Here is a 20,770-nt window from a genome sequence, read left to right on the forward strand (position 1 = left end):
TTTGATTCTGTCTTCAGTTACATGGGATATAATGGATCCTTACTGCTCCCACTGCTGTTCTGGGGACACATGACCAGTCCAAATATATGGACTCACCTCCTCATTCCCACTGCTTTTTCAGTGGAGGTCTGATTCAGACTTTGGAGGCTGACTCCAAAACTAATGTTCATAAATTTATTATGAAAAATATGATTTCAAATTTTACTTCCAGGCTCAGAGATAAGTGCAGGATACAGGAGAGCCCCATGTCATTTACAATTGGCATCAGACTACAAATTCAAAGGGAAAGAACCTCGGGTCTCAAAACCTCAACTCTATTTTAATTATATAATTACAGGTAATAAAAAACCTGTGAAACAAATAATTTACAATTCAAATAGTAATATATCTGTAATATATTAGAAATATAGTTTAAAAATGTCTCCGTATTCTTAATTAGTATAAAGATTAATTTTTTTGTTTGTATAGAAATTATAGCTTTACTTTTGACTGCCTCAGCAGAAGGAAAGAGAAAAGTTCCTAGGCAGCTACATGGCATTGGGAAATTAAAAAATATTTTATTTTGCTCTTTTTTTGGTAATAGAAAAATAGCCTTTAAAAATACATAGTTAAACATATGGGCTTATATTAAAGTAAAATTGTATATTATATACAGTAAGGCAGTATATCATATATATTATCCTGTTTTCTTTTTCATTTTGGTTTGTCCGGACTAGGATATGAATGGGATGCAGTTTTCTGTCACATTGAAACAAAGCAAAAATATATTTAGAATAATTTGTTATTTTACTGCCATTTGTAGAATATATTCGCTTTTATATATGATTTGTCATGTACAAGAGCTCCTTTTTCTCAAGGATTGAGAAAAAAGATAAAGAAAACAATGCAGTGTCAGAATGCATTCAGAAGAAAACACATTTTAGGAAAGAATACAGTTGTGCAATGATTTATCTAGTGTAGGAACTGCTCAGATTGCTATGGTTTGCTGACTCACCCAGAACAATTTTCATCTTTGTTGAATCTGTGGCATTTCCTCAGGCTTTATCAACCAACAGAAGCTTTGCAGAACTAAAAAATTATTTTACAGTGCATTTTCCATGACATTTCAAGATGCATTTCCTCGTTTCACTGTGTCAGAAATGTGTGCTAATGATCCAGGATTTACGTCCACGACTACTACCTCGACTCACAGATTATTTTATTACCTGTACAATGCACATAGGAGGATAGACTTTTGGAGGCTAGGCTTTTCTAAAGAACTGTTTGCTATGTGATTTTGTTTTACTGTGTGTAGCTACTAAGTATGTGCTGTACTAAAAGGTTATTTAAAGGAGGGCATAAAGGAAGATGGATCCATGTAGTCTGATCCACTGGTGTCTCTTCTGGAGTCACTTGGAGTTGTCGTGCTGTAGCTCGTATTCTTCTCAGCTTGACTTTGCTGAGGGTTCTGAGATGTTTCTGCTGCAGGTTCTTGAGATACAGGTGTGTTCTGGCTGCGCTGATCTGGCAATAATACTAAAATTTGATGGTCCACAACTGTTGAAACCTTGGTATATTCTTTGCTGGTTCCTGGTACAGTGCATTTTTTGGTCTTTCCATTGTTTTCTTTATGTTTCAGTAATAGTGTTGGTTCCTCATCTTGTCTGACTTTATGAACTTCTACATAGTCCATTAGTTTAGGATTCGGGAAAGGTGACTTGTTACTGTGTTCATTTTGTCTGACCTGCACTGTGTTTTGGTCAGTTTTGGAATACTCCAACTCGCTTATCTTTTCCAGGTCATCATACACAGTTTCAGCAATAGGATATAGTGACTGACGACTTTCTTCATTTCCCACCAGAACTGGTGAAGAGTTCACATTTGTGGTGTTCAGTGTTATCTTGAATGCCTCCACAGTGCTGTGGTAGGCAAACATAGCAGCCTGATTACTGGGTAACTGAGCTGCCAGCCATGTGCACGACTTCACACTCTCACAAGGGAGTGTTTTCTGTTCTGAGCCCAAGGCCGCACAGCGAGTGTCCCAGCTCCCTTTCCCCCCTTTCTTTTCTTTAGCTCTCACATCTTGTGTTTGAAGAGTAGATGGAAGGCTGCGGGACTCCCTGCACTTCACAGGGAGGAGAGAAGGGCTATCACAGCTCCCTCGGCCTGAGTCACTGTCTGTTTCCTTGAGTATAAGTTTTGCATTTTTGCTGGGAGTGTCATGACTTGGCATGAGTTGCTGATCCTCACTGTCCTCTACCTCCAGATATTCTATCAGTAGTTCCTCGCAGTCTGATGTTGGAGGGAAACCATGGCAACCAAGAGCACTCAGTAATTCTTCAGATTTTCCTGTCTGAAGGTATAATGAAGAGGATATAATTTTTCATTGTCAACCTTAGGGATTATATGACTAGAACAATTGCGAACAATCTACATATTTGATGTACAAACACTTTGATAGTTACACTGCTAGACCTAAACTTGATTTCTACTGCTACAGAAAATATTGAAAGAAGAGAAAAAAAATTCCTGAATTTCCTCAGAGGGGAGACAAACCTAAAATTCATGTTTGTAATGTGGGAGGAGCAGGGAGCTTTTGGCAGGTATGGGTCTCCTGGGTTTAACAAGAAGGAAATGGAGGAGAATTGTAGTGTAGACATGTCCTGCCTCTGCACCATGGCAAAAGACCATGGAGAGCATCTTCCATAAGAACTACTAGGAAGTTCAGAGAGGCATTTTCTTATGTCCCAGGAAATAGGGCAGTCACAAACCCTGTTCTTAAACTCCTGTTACAAGCGAAATACAAAACTCTGACTCACACATATCCTCCACATGTTTAACCAGGAAGTGTTGCTTATTTCCAACATTGATTAATTGAAGCAGTTTTACACTTTACTGTGGTAACTGTGTTTGCTAGTACGTAAGTTGGAAAAGTGAGTTACGGTGAATTCTTTTGTTGTTGGCTAAGGCACTCACCTCCAGCAGATGCGTATCTATGCCTTTTATCTTTGGTCCTGGAACTGGTGGCAGGATAAAGGCCATCATTCTGAAAAAAGCCCGGAGCAAACGTACCAGGTGTAAATACAGACCCTAGCTCACTATTTGTTCTCCCACTTCCTCAGAATATGACTGAGATTTTAAACACTTCTTCCATATCTCATATGTCCCAGTTGGACCTCTGTCTACTGTCTGCCTCTCAAGCTGGGTAATTGACAAATCCAGTTACAGCTCATAAATGTATTATAAAAAACACCAGTAATACAAAAGTTATTCAGCTGGAAAAGTAAAATTACTAATGTGCTTTTAATTGTCATCTGTCCCTTAACCTCCAGTTCTCTAATACCATTGAAAATTCACCACTGGCCAAGAAACAGTGAAGTGAGGCACAGTTCAGGAGGGTTAGTGGGGCTGTCTGTGCATGTCTGTCTGTCACCTGACTACTGCTAAACAGGATGGCTTTTCCAACCACAGTTTCTATTTCTTTCTTCTACTCAGCCAGTATTTTTTGTCAGACTTGTACAAAAGCAATGATCTTTGCAACACCTTTCTCTTTCAAATTTGATTGAAATTAGCCAGGATTCTAAGAAATCATTTGGGAAATTGATAGAGAGGCTGACAGAAAGACTATCTCATAATATAACCTTGCTGACTTTAGGAAATTATGACAAAACCCAAAGACATGTCTCCTACAGGAACAGGGATACTCCAAGTAACGTTTGATGAATATAACATGACTAACTAAGATTAGTCAGATCTAACAGAGCTGTCTCTAACTGAGAATTTAGCCTGGTTTCCATAAGGAGCAGAGACACTGCTTTATCAGTTGCAAATAAATCAAATACCTACAACTAATAGTTTATAAGCTAAGGTAAATGCTATAGGAAATTGAATCAAATATAAGAAGTCTATTTTTGAAAAGTTTTCTCTGTTCTTGGACTCGATGCAATCGTGAAATTGGTGGCTTACCTGTACCCTTTCATAATCATTATCCAGCTCATGATTAAACATATGAGAGATGACAGGACACCAACGATGATCCAAACAACCATATCTTTTACTCTAAAGTCTAAGAAAAACCAGAATTATTCAAGGACACATATTTAGCATATGCACAGTTAGCATGCCAAAAAACCTCACAAATTACTTTTATTTTAAAAATTGGCCTAAACTGCCAAATTTATTATCGAACAGAGAGCTTCAGCAGCACAGACGGATCTCAACAATCCCTGTAATATCAAATAATGAATATAATTTTTACTAATGGTACTGCACAGGAAATAAACTCCCTTGGAAAAATCATACAAAAATGCATGGAGAGGAAAATTTTGTCACAGCCAATTACACAGATTGGGTTCAAATCCAGTTGTACCAAACCTGTAGTCATTTTATTATTAAATACATATCATACAATTAATTAAATGCTGGGTAAAGTGACCTAGGATTACATATTTTTAAGGATTTTTATTGTAATGTAACACTTTTGATACTGAAGTGCTTATTTCATATTAATTCCTGATAAAGAGTAATGAAGAGCTGTTACTGTCTGAAGGCAGTCGCTCTTTGTTGTCTGTGTCACAGTTTTATGCAGTTGCCAGTGTTCTTTTAATTAAAAACTGCCATAAAGAGAACAAATGAGGCAACAGACAGAAAGCACATGGTTTAAATAACCAAAGAAATTATTCACCCTCTTAACTCTATCATAAAGTAATGAAGAGGAAAGGTATCTGGCTGGGTATGGTGCAGAGATGATAGGGATTTGGTTACCTTAGCAATGATGTTCTTGTCTGTCCTAGGGAAACTAAGGGATCTGCATGGGTGCCTCCAAGAGCTAACAAAAAAATATAACACGAACTTGCATGTAATAACAATTACAGAAGGGATGCCTGGGCACTCACCAGTAGGGATCTCAATATACATTTCTGGGCTCCACTCACTCCATAGTCCATGGTGGTCTGGTTTGCAGTGAATCTGTACAATGTACCTTTTCCCAGGATTTAAACTAAACATTTTGCATTGTGTTTGCTGTCCAACAAAAATAGTCTGGAAATAAAATAAATGTCACAGCTAAGGTTTGGGTAATCAATATGAGAATATAGAATGATTCTGGATATCTTTACCTAACAATTATTGAGCAGGCATGAAATAATGGTACATTTCTTTCAGTTCTATAGTTTAGCTTTCTAGCAGGTGGGAATGAGATCTGCCTGTGGTATATAGTGCAAATTAAACTGCTGTAAAAACACATCATGAATTTATGGCAAATAAGAGAGGAGCTGTGGTAATGGTAGTGGCAATGGTGACAGGAAGAGGAGGAGGCAGAGATGAATGAGGGAAGAAGAAAAAGAGATGGAGAAAGAAAATGCAGAGAGGAAGAGGGAATGTGGAGTTGTGGAAGTGCACAGGGTAATAAAAAGTAGGTCTTGCAATGGCGAGAGGGAAGTGCAGTGGGAGGGGGAAGGCAGGAGGAGATACAGAGGTAGTTTGGAAGTTCTGCAGACAAGAAGGGAATGGAGTCAAATACCAATAGCTGGAGTCTTTAATTTGCCATTCAGCTGTTTAAGCCATAAAAACTTACTATTGTTGTGTGGCCACTACAGTTACTACCTAATGGTTATTTATATAAATTCAAATTATTTTATGTAATGTCACTGGGCTTTCTGTTATCTAAGAAGTGCCTGTGGTTAAGAACAAATTATCATGAAAGAAATGGGACTAAATGAGAAGGAACAATTTAAACTACAATGCCAATATGATTAATAAATAATGACCATAATTAAAAACAAACACTTTATCACCTGCTATTGTACAGCAGCAACTGAGATACCAGCAGAAAATCATAGGTTACACAAGCACTTTTGAAAAATTATGAACTATTCAGAGTGTCTGCTTCATTACATTCAGGCATGGGACCTGGCTGACAAAATCTAGCTGGTCAGAAAACATTATCTAGCAAAAACTTGTGGCATCCTTACCTCCCATTCCTCTCCTTCTTCAGGCTTTAGTCGCAATTCATATTCAAGGGTAAGCCATCCAGACCGGACATCAGCCAGTGGGGGTGGAGACCATGTCAGGACCAGATACGGTTTTCTCTTTATTGACTTTTTTAATTCCAGAGTTATATTCACAGGAGGATCTGGCTGTACTGTTGAAATAAAAGAATTGTCAGTAAGAATCTAAGTGACTTTTTTCCTTGCAGCTTAGGAAGAAATATAAAATTATGTGACTGAAGTTGCCATCTCCATTGGGTCTGGTGATTTAGAACTGCTACTGTAATATAGAAATCAAGAGTTTTCAGTTTAAGTACGGAATTATAAATTTTAAACCCCACACTGCATAGTAGTAAGTATGTTGAATTCATGTTGAGATTTGCCTTAATCCTTTATCATCAAAAATATTTTTTCTTACACTTCCATTTATCGTTACTTCCCCCATAACTGTATTTCAAAGTTACCATCTTTAATGTTACGTTTTGAAAGTTATGTTCTACTGTAATCTTATCAAAGCTTGGCATAAATATTTAGGACCACTGAAAACATGCATGCAGCTAATGAAACTTGTCCCTTCCATCTTTTACATTCAGAAAACACAACCGCATGATCCCTACACTTTTAAGTAAGGATACTTTAAAGTAAACCAAAACAGCATATTAAAGCTCTGTCTGTATTTCAAAAATAAACTGAAACAGAACATAGGTTTCTTGTACAGTCAGACTTGCATCTTCCTCAGTTCAGAGGTAGAGCTTCTGCATATTGTGCATATATTTTACCACTGTCTGATCAAAGATTCATCAGGTCATTGCACAGAGGTAAAGTATAAAGCCATTTCTCCAGCAGCCTTTTCCCAGTTGCTAGACTCCTGGCAGCCAGATCCTTGACAACAAAATGGTTATCAAGGATAATGTTCCGTTCCCTTAGATAAAACCCTAATTACTTGTCCACAGTCACTCTGTAGAAAAAGTCTGAGAAAGAGATTATCAGTACACTGCTATAAAAAGCACTAATGCAGCTTCTCTTGGGTCTGGAAACTACTTTTGGGTAATCAGATTTAAGTATTATTAGTTAAAAGATCAAATTTATTTCTGTTGCTTGTACAGTGGAAAAAAGATTTTAGCTGGATGATGTTTCTTAGGGTTTGACTACAAGAAATAGGGAAAACGAATAAATGTTTATATGAACATAATTTTAAAGCTTTTAGCATTTTTGGCTTCTTCAGAAAATAAGATGCTAAAGAGATGAAAATTGATTTGTTATTACACTAAGGAATATCTTATTTGTATAAGTTTTTAACTTGGATATAATACTATATACAAGAAGAGCTGGAGTTAAAATTCTTGTGTCAAAACCCATGATTCTGAATAATTTGGTTCCACAGAAACTACTTTTCAACTCTTACCTATGTAAGTCACATCCACATAATGAGGATCAGAGACATTACTTCCCATTTCATTAGTTGCCCTCACAGTAATATTGTATATGGTCCAGAAAGAGGTGTGCTTTTTATCGAAGTAGCACGAATTGGGGCCTGCAGTTTTGTAATCTGGACATTCATAAACTTTTTCTTCTCTGAAATGAAAGAATCCCAGTGATTAGGTTACACAGACTAAAATACCTGATTTTGGTTACTAGTACTTCAGCATTATTTAGGGCTGGATCTGATTTTTCACACCTGGCAATGTGAAGAAAAATCAGAAAACTGCTTCCAAACTAAAGAGTAATTGGACAATCCCAGAGACTGTACTAAAGCATTTTCCCCACGAAGTAACCACAAATCCTGAAGGATTTAGGCTCTTGCAGATGCAGCTGTGGGCTAGTACAGCACAGCTCTTCCTTCTCTGAAAGCCACTGCTCACTGCACAGCCCAGAGCCCTTACATGTTTCAGAGACTGAGTAAAAGTGATTGCTGAAGTCTTCTAATCTATCTTTTAACAATTATGTATTTCCAATGTTCATCTCACACTTACAGGAATTCTGCATATTACAATTATATGCTTTCAGAATTTATTTGGTCTTTCATCTCTTGATCATTAAAAAAAAAATAAATCTACTTTGTACTCTCCTTCACATCCATACCCAAACTTCCCAAAGTCAGAGGGGAAGCAGGAGAGAAATTTGAATATGTAGTTTTTGTTTTCATGCTCCTCCTAGATGCATAACAACAAAAGAAAAAGTTGTGGATGTGGGCCTCTTACTCTGCCATAGCTGGCTGGACCAGTATCTGTCTTTTTACACTAAGAGTGGGCCTCAGCTGACAGTCACAGAGTTTAGCATCTATTTAGGTAATTGCAAAGTACTGAACTTTTTAGTTCAGTACTACGTGAACTAAAAAGGACCAAAATAGGTTCACAAGACTTATTGACTCTTTCTTTAAAATGAATGTTTAGCACTTTATCTGAGTTCCAAGGAAAGATTACTACAGAAACCAGGAGGCATTCATGCCTTATGAATACTAGTGCACAACAAGCCTTATCAGAAGATAAAATTTTTAGTATCTGCTAATTTTGGAAGGTTTTATTTCTAAGACTGTGGGGTTGAAGAGTTTTAGGACTGTGCAGTTGTACTGTTTACTAAAATGCTGTTGATGAGCAATGAAAAGACAGAATTCACAGTAATTATATACCTGCCTTTATTAGGAGACCAAGATTTAATATTTCAATCTTAGACATGTTGCTGCTTTACTGTGATGCAATAACATGCCGCTGGACAAAACCATAGACTACAGAAAATGGCATCTCCCAAAATAAGAAGCCAATGAGGATTGATTTTCCAGGTCCTTCCAACAAAACACTGAATAACTATACAGCACTTATTACCCCTCTTTGCTGTAAAGCAAAGTGTGTTTGGTCAAGAGTCCTCCATCTGAAGCAGGTTTCCACCAACAAGTAAATGTTTCTTTTTCAGGAGAACGGCACTTTATTATTATAGGCTTTTCAGGAGGCAACCGTTCTGTAAGAGATAAAGGAATGAACTAATTAGTAAGTTTAATCCATTAGGCCCACCTTGAATTTGTAAAACAATGTCAAGCAGGGAACAGGAAAATAGGAAAACAGGAAAACAGAAAAACAGGAACAGGAAAAAAGAAAAACTTGCTTCATAGTGGCACAGGAAAGCAGACACAATTTGCTGTTCAGGGCAAAAACTTGCTACTTTCACCTGGATTCAGAATTCTCACTCACTGCAGCTGCACTGAAGAACAGTTTTAGTTTTTTGCCTGTGACTTTCTTCTGCCCCAAAATCTCATAAGGAATGTTGAAATACGGTCATAGCAGGCTCTATAAAATTATTTAAAATACACTCTACCATCCAATCTATTTTCTATGGTGTTCAGGTTTCAGCTAGCATAATTTCTTCCCAGTTACTGGTATAGTACTGTGGTTTAGATAGAGTATGAGAATAATTTTCATAATAAAGGGATATTTTGCCACTAAGTCATGTTTATCCTAAACCAAGGACCTTTTTGCATCTCCTGCACTGTCCATGAAGAGCTACAAAACAGAACAAGAAGGCTGGGAGTGACTATAAGCAGGACAGGTGATGTGACCAAGGGGACACTCTGCTCCATAGAACATCATCTCCAGCAATGGAGTCTGGCACTGATCAGCAGTGGGTGAGCAAATATATCGTCCACAATTTTTTTCTATTTTTTTATCATCATCATCATCATCATCATCATCATCATCATCATCATCATCATCATCATCATCATCATCATCACTATCTACAATTATTATTATATTTTACTGTGTATTAAATTATTGAACTGTTCATACCCCAACCCACAGATTTTATCTTTGATTCTTCCCCTCATTCCACCATGGTGACATATGACTGAGCAGCTGTGTGCTGGTTTGTTGCCAGCTGGGCTTAAACCACTACACACAAAACCAATTTTTTCCCCCCAAAATATGTGTTTTAAGATTATTCTGTTTGTTTGAAAGGTATGCTGTCATTTTCTTTTGATTTTAGGTAAAAAAGGAAGACTGTAAATGTATGTGTATTTGTTGGTGTTCTTGCCAGTAATTTTCTTCTGAAGTACTCAAAATATACAAAGAAGTAGCTCTCATATTTCACTGTAATGTTTTTACGTTCAGTACTCAGGCTACTTGCATGATTGCTCCTGAGCAAGTTTTTATAGTTTCAAGAACAGCACTTAAGAACTGGGCGGAGAAAAATGCTTAAATTTTGAATAGGATGATGCTCATCAAAACCCTGAAGTGATTGAAACTTTTGCAGTTATGTATTTCTGGCAAAAATATTCCTATTACATCAATAATATATATTTTCTACTATGTACAGCAGAGACATTGATTTTCCAAATTTCTAATTGCCTAAGGCAGATCTGAAAATGGGACATTTAAAAAATATTTTTGTATTAACAGTACTTCAACAATATCCATGTCAAATAATGAATAATAAAACTAGTAACTGAAGAAGTTTTGAGACAACTAGGCTAAAGGGTCTGGCAACAAGATATGATGTCGTACATATTTAGTGTGTCTACTCAAATCCAGTAAGACACAGATAGTGACTTCCATATGATAGTATCTGTAAGTGCCATCAGTGCTTTCAATCCAGGCTCTTATACAAAAAACATTACCTGATATTTATAGCTATGGATAAAATCAACATGGTTTTTAAGGGATAGGGACAATAAATTATTTAGGCACACCTGTATCAGAAGTGACTTCCTAGTAAATCCCACATTGTTTATCATAGCTAGTTCCAGCAGAGGATCCTGACCAGATCAACAGGATTAACAAAGTAATTACACAGAAAGTATGGTAAAATGCACAGAGCACTACAAAGCACCCTTGTGAGAGGCCAGGTTTTCAGGACTGGCATTTAGGAACCTTCACAGCATTGAACCTGCTACACTTTAAAATCAATTTACAGAGCAGCAATCATCCACTCACCTTTGGGGATCTGAATGCTTCGTTCTGAGCTCCACTCACTCCATTCTCCAAGGTCTAGCATGCAACGCACCTGAACAACGTACTTCACCCCAGCTTTCAGGCTGCTCACCTCATAGTGTGTCTGCATTCCTACAGATACTGTCTGTAAAAGAAAATGGACTGGGAAAATAATTAAGAATTGGACCACTTCAAATAAACCATAAAGGAACAGTCAGGAGTTACTGACTTCTGAAAGTCAGGGATTTAAGGTGAGTATTTATAAGATATCAATTATCAAGAACCAAAAGTAGTGATTTAACAGAAAAAAATCACTGCTGATTCTGATATTCAAGAAAATATTGAAATGTAGACTTCCTAATATGCCATCAGATCCATAATGTTAGGAGCATTACAAGTAGTCCAGCCCACATATAAACCCCCATTGAAATCCTTCTCAGTGGCTTTAAGTGACTTTCTCAGACCCTTCTAATTTCTCCTCAGAACTATTTCAAAATGCATAGCATTCTCCATCATTAAGGCATCAAAAAGCTAGGCAGCATTTAAGACATGTGACTGTAAGTTTAAGAATGACATTTTGTCCTGAAAACTCAGCTGTAGCAGTACTGAAGCTGATTCCTAGAAATAGGGCAACAGGTGGGGAATGCCAATAGAAATGGTGAAATGTGAGTAGGCCACAACAGAATTTCTAAGGGGCAGGTTGCCTCCAACTGATCATGTTGAAGAGGATAATGTAACTGGGTTTTGTCATACATAACATTAGGATGATTATGAAAATATACTGAATTTCACAGTCTCTACAGAGCATTCCAGTATTTTTCTTTCTTTAATCAGATCTGGTTACAATATTTTTTCTATTCTTACATTTTTATAGAATCAATTAAACTGAGACAAGAGAATTCACTGAATAGAGCATTTATAAAATAAATTTTTTCTTTTCCTTACCTCCCACTCTTCCTTTTCCTCAGGCTTTAGTCGTAGCTCGTAGTGATAGACAAGTGAATTAGATCTGGCATCAGCTAATGGGGGTGGAGACCATTTTGCCCAAAGGTAAGACAGGTTAGCAGATGTGTTTGTTTCTAGAGAGAGGTTCACAGGAGCATCTGGCTGAACTGTATAAATGAATGAAAAGTGTGCTATTTAATTTTCTCTCAGAAAAAAACACCTCCTTTATAGTTTTGCATGTCATCATATTATTTTCAGATATTTCAGCACTGTAAAAGAATAATAAAGAAGCCTTTCATTTTTCCTTTTTCCTCAATGAGTTGAACTAGCTCCTGATTTCCAACAGTAGCAGCAAATCTTAAACTTTACTCTGAATTTGTCAGGCTAAGGAAATACAAAGGATAATTTTATAAGGCTACTCCTGCAAAACTAGAATGTCAGCTATTTCATAGCTAGAAAAACCTAAGTATATTATAATTAAAATGGTATATTATGTGTGTGCAGAAAGTAGAATGGAGTCAGGCATATAAAGTACCACAGAAAGCCTGCATAATGCTCAGCCCGTTACTTTTACCCTTCCAAGACTGCAATGCCAGCAGTTAAAAAGATTTTTACATTTGAAGTACTCGGTAGCTTAACCTAATTTGAAAATTTCATAATCTACATTGAGTCTAATTAAAATACTGAAGACAACTAGAAAGTGAAGCAAATTTTTCAGCTAAAGTTAAAATTTTTACATATTCATGCATGAAATTCTTACAATCAAGTATGTAGTTACTTAATTTAGAATTAAAATGCAGTTTTCACATATATTTACCATGCATATTTTAGATTATCTGTAATGAACACTTCTCAATAGCAAGTTTCACCTCATGAGGAAAGAAATCTTTCATCACTACCTGATCTGGGATTAAAAACTGCACACATCTCCAACTAGTTTGTTTTCCATTTCATTCCTTGATTTTACCTATGGAAGTTACATCCACATGCTGAGGATCTGAGCTGTTACTTCCAATCTCATTTGTTGCCATTACGGTGATAATATATGTTGTCCAGGGATTAGTGTGGTTTTTATCAAAGTAGCAGGAATTTGGACCTGATGTTAGGTAGTCTGGGCATTCATAGATTTTTTCTTCACTGAAACAAAATGATTAAAAAATTTAGGAAATGAAGCAAAGCAGATAATATTTGAGTAATGGACTAGATTCAGCAGAGAAATCGGAAATGTTTGTGTGTATATATATATTCCCATACATAATTTATATATATAAAATATTAATAAATTTAAATAGATGAATATATATATAAAAATATTTTAATATTATATATATATCTATAACTCCATCTCTTGGAAACATTTGGTGCATGTCAAATGACATTACCACAAATGCTTCGTTTACATTTTTACTGCAGTTGTTTTGATGAATGCTTTATCCACTTTGTTTATACATAGGAATAAACCAACAAAAGAACAGAACCAGAAATTTCCAGAGACAAAACAAAGAAATTTTAACAATATTTATAAGCAAGTAAGAGGGAAATGAAAAATATTTACTTCAATTAGATAACTTGCTAAATATCTTTGTATATCACCCCTATAAATTAAACTTATGGGCCCTATGGCAGAGAGCTCTTTTACCGATTAGTTTGTTTTCAGCAAGGTCAGAGAATCATTTCGGTTGGAAAAGACCTCTAAGTTTGTCAACCAGACCCCAGCACCACGTGCCATGTCCAGTAATTTCTTGAACACCTCCAGAAATGGTGGCTGTCCACCTCCCTGATCAGCCCATTCCAATGCCTACCTATCCTTTCAGTGAAGAAATTCCTCCAGGGGTCCAACCTGAACCTCCTCTAGTGCGTTTGAGGCTGTTTTCTCTTGTCCTGTCACTGTGTCCTGAGAAAAGAGACTGACCCACACACGAGTACAGCCTCCCTTCAGGGAGCTGTAGAGTGATAAGGTGATCCCTGAGCCTCCTTTTCTCCAGGATAAACACCCCCAGATCCCTCACCTGCTTCTTACTCGTGCTCCAGACCCTTCCCCAGTTCTGCTGCCCTTCTCTGGTCATGCTCCAGCACCTCAATGTCTTTTTTGCAGTGAGGGGTCCAGAGCTGCACACAGGGTTGGGGTGTGACCTGACCAGCGCCGAGCACAGGGGGAAATCACTGTCTCGGTCGGGCCCCATTACTGCTGAGACAGGCCGGGTGCCACTGGCCTTGGCCGCCTGGGCACACACTGGCTCACGTTCATCCCCAGAGCCCCAATCCAGCCTCTCTACCCCAGCCTGGAGCTGCACGAGGTTGTTGTGCCCAAGGACAGGAGCTGGCACTGGGCCGGGCTGCCCCTCACACCATCGGCCTCCATGCAAATCCCTCTGCAGAGCCTTCCTGGCCTCCAACAGATCAGCACTCCTGCCCACCTGCTGTCATCTCCAAACTGGCCGAGGGTCCTCTCAATCCTCTCATCCAGATCATCCATAAAGACACTAAACAGGACTGACCCCAGCACTGATCCCTTAAGGACACCAGTAGTGACCAGCTGCAGGGGGAGGCAGCACGGCTCACCACCACTCCCTGGGCCCAGCCATCAGCCAGCTCTTAACACAGATGAGTGCTCCTGTCCGAGCCATGGGCTGCCAGATTTTCCAAGAGAATGCTGTGGGAGACAGTGTCAAAGGTTTTGGTGAAGTTCAGGCAGACTACATCCACAGCCTCTCCAGACAGGGTCGCTGGATCACAAAAGGAGATCAAGCAGGACCTGCCATTCCTAAATCCACAGTAGCTGGGCTTGATCCCTTGGTTGTCCTGTATGTGCTGTGTGGTTGCAATCAAGACAAGCTGTTCCACAACTTTCCTGATGTCAATTTATTTGCTTTTTAACATGATCATTATCACAACTATCTCAAAGAAGAAAAAAAAATTACTTCATGGTCAATTACTATTGCCTTTGCATGGGTCTTTGGATTATTTAGGAGAGGGATTGTTTTGTGCTCAAAGCTGGCCTCAAAGGTGATGTACTCACAGCCTACCTCAGGTGAGAAGAAATATACAAATCCAAAGCATCAGCTGATGTGGAGCGAGAATGAACATTAATTCCATTATTATGCTTTATGCATCAATAATAAGGTTTCCCCTAGTTTCCAGGCAGTTTTGTCACAGTTCACAAAGAAAAGATGGGAGAAAGGGGTCTATACCTAAGACAAAATGAGCCCAGAAAGGCGATTATGGCCCAGCTCTAAAATGCCTGGCAGAGCCTGGGTTCAGCAGATTTAATAAATGGATAAGCACTTCTCTCCTTCCCTAAGCAAAACGGCTCTGGGCAGCGACAGGTATGAATTAAAATGTTCATTAAACTTTTTGATCAAGACTGAAACATCTGGGCTTTCATAAAATAAAAGTTTCCAAATCATTGTTGTGTAACTTCATTAAAGACTGCATCTTTTTCTGCTCAATTATTTGAAATGTTTAAATGTAGCAGGGATTTCTGAGGCTTTATCTTACCTATTCTGAATCTCCCTGGATTTATAAAAAAAACTTAGTCTCTGAGCCTCCCTGCTTACTTGTCCCTGTTCAAAGACTGTTTTCAGGAAGAAAGTACAAAGTTAAACAAAGATGGACAGGTGAAGTAAAGTTGCCAAACATATACACTTTATTCCTGGGCAGGATGAGGGAGTGATAATTACCAAAATATGAGCTTTTGAGATGTTATACCCATGTCTGATTTCACTGCATTTTGGGAACCACTGACCACAAAGCCAACAGGAGAAAAAATGGCCAAGGTCCAGAAGGGGGTTTTAGTGTGCGTGGTAATGGACAAGCTCCTTGGCAGGGCCCCAGCAGCCCTCACTGACGCTGCCCAGCCCCTCCATGGGGAGCTGGGTCCCAGGTCCCCAGTTCAGCTGGTCTCCAGCTCCACACAGCCCTGCCTTTCCCAGTCACAGCCCCCTGAGCCAGTCCAACCCACAAGCTGATGTCCCAGCCCAGTCTGGCCTCAGCCTGTCCCCGTCCCCAAGGAGGTGATCAATGCCCAGGGCTGGGCTGCCCCGCTCCTGCCCTGCTCCATGGCTGGGTGATGGGACATCTGCTGCTCTGTGGTGCCCTTATGCTTCAGTGCTCAGAGGAGACCCCACTCAGCTGAGAGCCATGTGCTTCCCAAAGAGATGGGCAAACATGCCTTTGATTCCAGGATCTTCAGACAAGCGGGATTTTTGGTAGATGAGTTTCAGGAGGGACAGGCTGAAGATTTGAGGCTGTTAGTGCTCATGTTTTCTTCCAACAAGGGAAGCCATGGATCTTATGTAACCCCTGTTGTCTATCTAAGGTTAAAATGGATTCATAAAAACAACTTTACAAATTAATGTTGTCATTCTCTTGGTCTGCCATAACCATCACTCGATCACTCTCAGAGTACATATGCATCACTTGTTACCTGTCCTTGCTGTAGAACAGGGTGTAATTGTTAGGGAGTCCTCCATCTGAGCCAGGCTTCCACCAACATGAAAAGGTTTCCTTTTCTAGAGAACGACATCGTATTATCTGAGGTTTTCCAGGGTATGATTGACCTAGGAAAGTGCAAAAATCCAACTAGTTAAATTAGAAGTGGGCAATGTTTTTGGATGCTATTGTTGAATGATAAAAGTCAACTAAGCATTCCTTTTTTGAATTAATAAAATTACACGAAACTGTGGACTGAATTGAGCTAATAACTCTGTGAAAAGGTTCAATATTTTCAAAAAAGTATATACCCTTACCTCAAACTTCTAAAATAGCTAGTAGAATGATTTTGTTTTTAACATGAACATTTATTTTTTATCTAAACTCGAAATGGTATATTTATCTCAAAATTAAACTATGAAGATGGGAAATAAATATATGACCTTTAGGATTTGTCCCCATCAACATTAAAATTTTGTATATTCAGATAATTTTAAGATTAAATTTCAACTATGGAACAGAATTAAAATTCCATTCTTTATCCATATTTGGGGTAAATTCTAGGTCAGAAAATTCTAAAAAGAAGGAAATCAATGAGCTAGATAGAATTTTTGGGGTACTGGCATTCTGAATGTATTCATTTATTGTTCAAACCTTCCCTGTTAATAAAAATACATTTAAGAACATTTCTTGTTAAGACTACTTCTCATTAACTTACACCAAGAATACAGACCATACATTTACATTCATTTTAAAACAATAAGCGTGTGACCCCTTTTAACCTAAGCTTATCTTTATTTCACTAAAGTTCCATGTAATTACCTCAAATAGTGTAACTATTCATATGCTAACTCCCAAGGAGGTGACAGGCATAAAATGAATAAAAGGTTTCAGTATTGCCAGCAAACAATCCTTAAATTAATCATATAAAAAGAAAAGACAACTCCAGACATTTTTAAAATTGCCATACCAAACTTCAGAAGAAAGTAATTTAAAGAGGTACATGTTCCAGTGGTGGTCAGGATAGACTGGGTAAAGCCTCAGACTTTTCTAGAGGAAGTGTCTTAAGGAAAAAACAAGTGTTTCAGGAAGTCTTGTACTTACCAGTCAGACCTACTGTAGCCAGAGCAAGCTGCAAAATAATTTGAACTGATGAAATGAATCTCTGTTTCATGGTGACTGCCTCTCCTCAGGAGGAAGTATCAGATCAAGGGCTCACTGAAAAACACGCCATCATGCAACAGTCAGTAACAATGCTCAGCATGTAATACGTATCGCATAACTCGATCAAAGTCCTTTTTGAATTGCAGGTAATTGATTCTTGTTCTCTCTCAAAAAGGTGAGGCAACACCAACAGTTCCACTTCGGAGGCTGAAAACCAGAGTCTCAGAGAAGTAGGCTGGCCTTCCTAGAGGTCTTTGAATGATTAGCAGTGCTAGGATTACAATTTCTCAGCATTAACAAATCTTGCATATTTCTTGGCATCTTGGGATACTGGGTTCTTATCTTAGAGTTCTAACTTCTAGATTAATTAATTAGCAACAGAATTATCCTTTTACCCTTACTGATGCAAAGAAGAGGGCGACATGAACTCTGAAAGTCCTGAAAACAGAAGGCAAATAGAAAATGTCCAACATTCATTTAAAAGTTTATGATTTTTGATCCAATCTCAAAACTTCTCAATATTTAGGACTGTCAGGTTGAATTCAGGATCCCTTGAGCTGAAGAATGTTACTCTTTCAGTGCATCCAACCAATGGTTTTTACTGTATTTGATTTTGGAGTAAATTTCAGCTGAAATACAGATTTGCAAGTGGCACCACTGGGACAAGTCCCAGTTCCTGCTGTGGGCTCACACCACCAGATGTCCTCAGAATTCAGGTTACAACTCTGGGTGCGCTGGAGTCCCTGTTGCTGCTAACTAAATCTGTTTGCTTAGCCTGAAGAAACGACATAACAACTTAAAGCAAACCTCCTGCTTCTCCCACCAGGACACTCTCTGCTTGGAGACGACTGAAGTCAGCTGTTGGATTCTCGGTAGCCAACCTCAGCCTTTGAAACTAAAGAAGAACATTTTACTGCCTAAATAGGGAGCTCCTTATCTCAGCTTTCCACTCCTACCCCTAGCGCAATCACAGGTACATGTATGTTTGCAACCCATTCCTTGTAGCACAGCATGGGAACAAGCCGTGCCCTTGGTGAGGAAAAATCCTTCGTGGTTCATCAGATGACTAATTTTTCAGTATGTAATTAATTTTCTACATCAAGAAACTATAATACATCACCATACAAATGTTTTTCAAGTGCAAGGCCAAGTGAAGTATCAGTTAATGCAGCTTAGTCTAAAACATGTTTACTGTGGACAATGTGGAAGAGAACAACAGTTGGCTACAATCCCATATGCCACTTCTGAATATCTAGGCGTGTTTCAGCCGTGCAACTGAGCTACAGGCTGGAAAATTGCATCTGGTTAGTTTTAAACTCACTCAGAGCATTTTGTGCATATAAAGACAGTGAAGGGAGAACCACTTAAATATAAATTCCGGTTTGGTGTAAACACACGCAGTTTTTATTACTGTAAACAAATGACAGGCACAAACATTAGTGTTTAATGCCAGAAATTACCCAAAAATAATTGTATAGCCCCATTTTTATGGGGCTATATAATGAGGAACCCAGATGACTGGGCTCATAAAAGGCACATTTTCTCAGATGAAGGGGAAATAATGAAACTACAAACAGTAACTATTTCATGTACCTATGACAACATTTACAATATTTTATTACTTCTAAAAATAGGTGGAACATTTGCAAAACAATGTACTTTAAAGCTAAGAGTCATATGGATAAAGAACTATTACCATAACTATTTATTTTTTTTTTCTTTTATGTATGTATCTTTCTATGTGAAGAATTGACAAAGAAACTGATTACACTGGCTGAAAGAATGGTTTTTTTAATACAACAAAAGAAAGGCATCAGCAAAAAGGATCTTTATTAGATAATTCTTCAAGGAAAATGGGATGATTTTGTAAAGTGATGACCTAAAGAACCAAATTAATAGTGAGAGGAAGAAACTAATGCATTAAAAAAAAAGTATTTTCCCTCTGGAGCTTTTGAAAATTAGATGATTGTGAACCAATTCTGTCATGTGGCTGTGCAAAAGAACAAGAGGGATATAGGGAAGGAATATGAACCTGTCAGTGTGACAGACTGAGCTCTGTCTCAAGTTCTGTAACCTATACTTGGGAAAAAAGAACCAAACAGATTTTAGAACACAGCTATGAACATGACATAGAGACTGTCTCATGATGGTGATTTAAAAAATTGGCTTTGTACTCCATGCAAGTGTGGTTGTAATCTGCAAATATAAAACAAGATAAGCATCAAAAGAGGGAAAATAAGAATGTGTAAAGTAAGACTGTTTCCACGGTTGCTTGCTATTCAGTATTTGAGACTCAAATAGAGCTTAGAAGGCTTCTGTTTTACTGAAAATACTTGCTCAATAAGAAGGTAGTACTCATGTTGTCATAACTGTATCTAAAGTGCATCTTCCCTATATATGACATGAAAATGTTTTCATGAAAGGGTATATAGTGTTATTGAAGATGCTATGAGATAATGTCTCTCTTTTAGGACTGAATGCATTCTTTCATAAGGGATGCAGTGGACAGTGATTTGCCACAATGTGATCCAAAACCAAGGGTTGAGTAACTGATAATTAAAAGATCATATGCTTCCTTTTGAAAGTCTTGATTTAATTCCAACCAAGTTATTGTATTCTGACATTCTATCTGAATTTCTGCCTTTTAACACAGCTGTTAGATAGTATTCAACAGCTGCGCATCACATGCCAGAATGCACTGCTCCTTGATGGAAATGGAAACTATTACTAGTGTTTTAGAATGCACAGAAGAATTAGATATTCCTGTAAAATAATTCTGCCCTGGAATAATAATATAATGAAATTGTAGGTTTGAAAAGTCTGCTGACAATGCTACTGGATGAAGATGAAAGCTAAACGCGAGTACTTAAATCAGGTGCTGTGAAGCAGAGTTGAGAGAAACATGTCCTTGTCCTAACTGACTTTTAGTTCTTGCATTCTTTTATTACTTTCTTTCCTGGCTCTGCTAATGGATAAATTTCTTGAGACTGACAGAGAATTCTTTACTCGGTTCTGCACAGATGGAAGAATTTTCTATCTGCAATGTTTTCAGGCTTGCAGGAACAGGAACAACTGTGTATCAGCCACTGGCAATGACATTATGTGCAACACAATTTCTGCTTCTGTGGCTAAAGAAATCAAAAGCCAAAAGTACTTTACCAATCTCTACTGAAAAATCTGGCATTTCCATTAGTCGTGATGATAAACAATGTTCATCTTTCAGGCCTGGGGGAAGACAGTTTAAGGAGCCCTCAAAACACCATAGTTCATTACCATTTGAAAGGCTAAACAACAGCTGTATGAAACAAAATATAAAAAAGGAACTCAATAAAGCAAGAATGTGAG

At 38.0% G+C, this 20,770-nt stretch overlaps 1 protein-coding gene across 1 annotated transcript; it reads right to left on the minus strand.

The window, feature by feature from the left end:
• Window positions 1-1,321: 1,321 nt before the first annotated feature.
• Window positions 1,322-17,435, minus strand: PRLR (prolactin receptor; the record flags this gene model as incomplete). Its single annotated transcript, XM_084224862.1, has 12 exons — window positions 1,322-2,332; window positions 2,956-3,025; window positions 3,946-4,045; window positions 4,875-5,019; window positions 5,952-6,121; window positions 7,372-7,541; window positions 8,789-8,921; window positions 10,889-11,030; window positions 11,831-11,997; window positions 12,798-12,967; window positions 16,257-16,389; window positions 17,366-17,435. 12 exons carry the CDS (start codon window positions 17,433-17,435, stop codon window positions 1,322-1,324), a joined length of 2,481 nt encoding a protein of 826 aa, XP_084080988.1.
• Between the last annotated feature and the right edge of the window lie 3,335 nt (window positions 17,436-20,770).

The sequence above is a fragment of the Fringilla coelebs genome (genome assembly GCF_963513975.1).
Source record: "Fringilla coelebs genome assembly, chromosome: Z".
In the NCBI taxonomy this organism is placed as follows: Eukaryota; Metazoa; Chordata; class Aves; order Passeriformes; family Fringillidae; genus Fringilla; species Fringilla coelebs.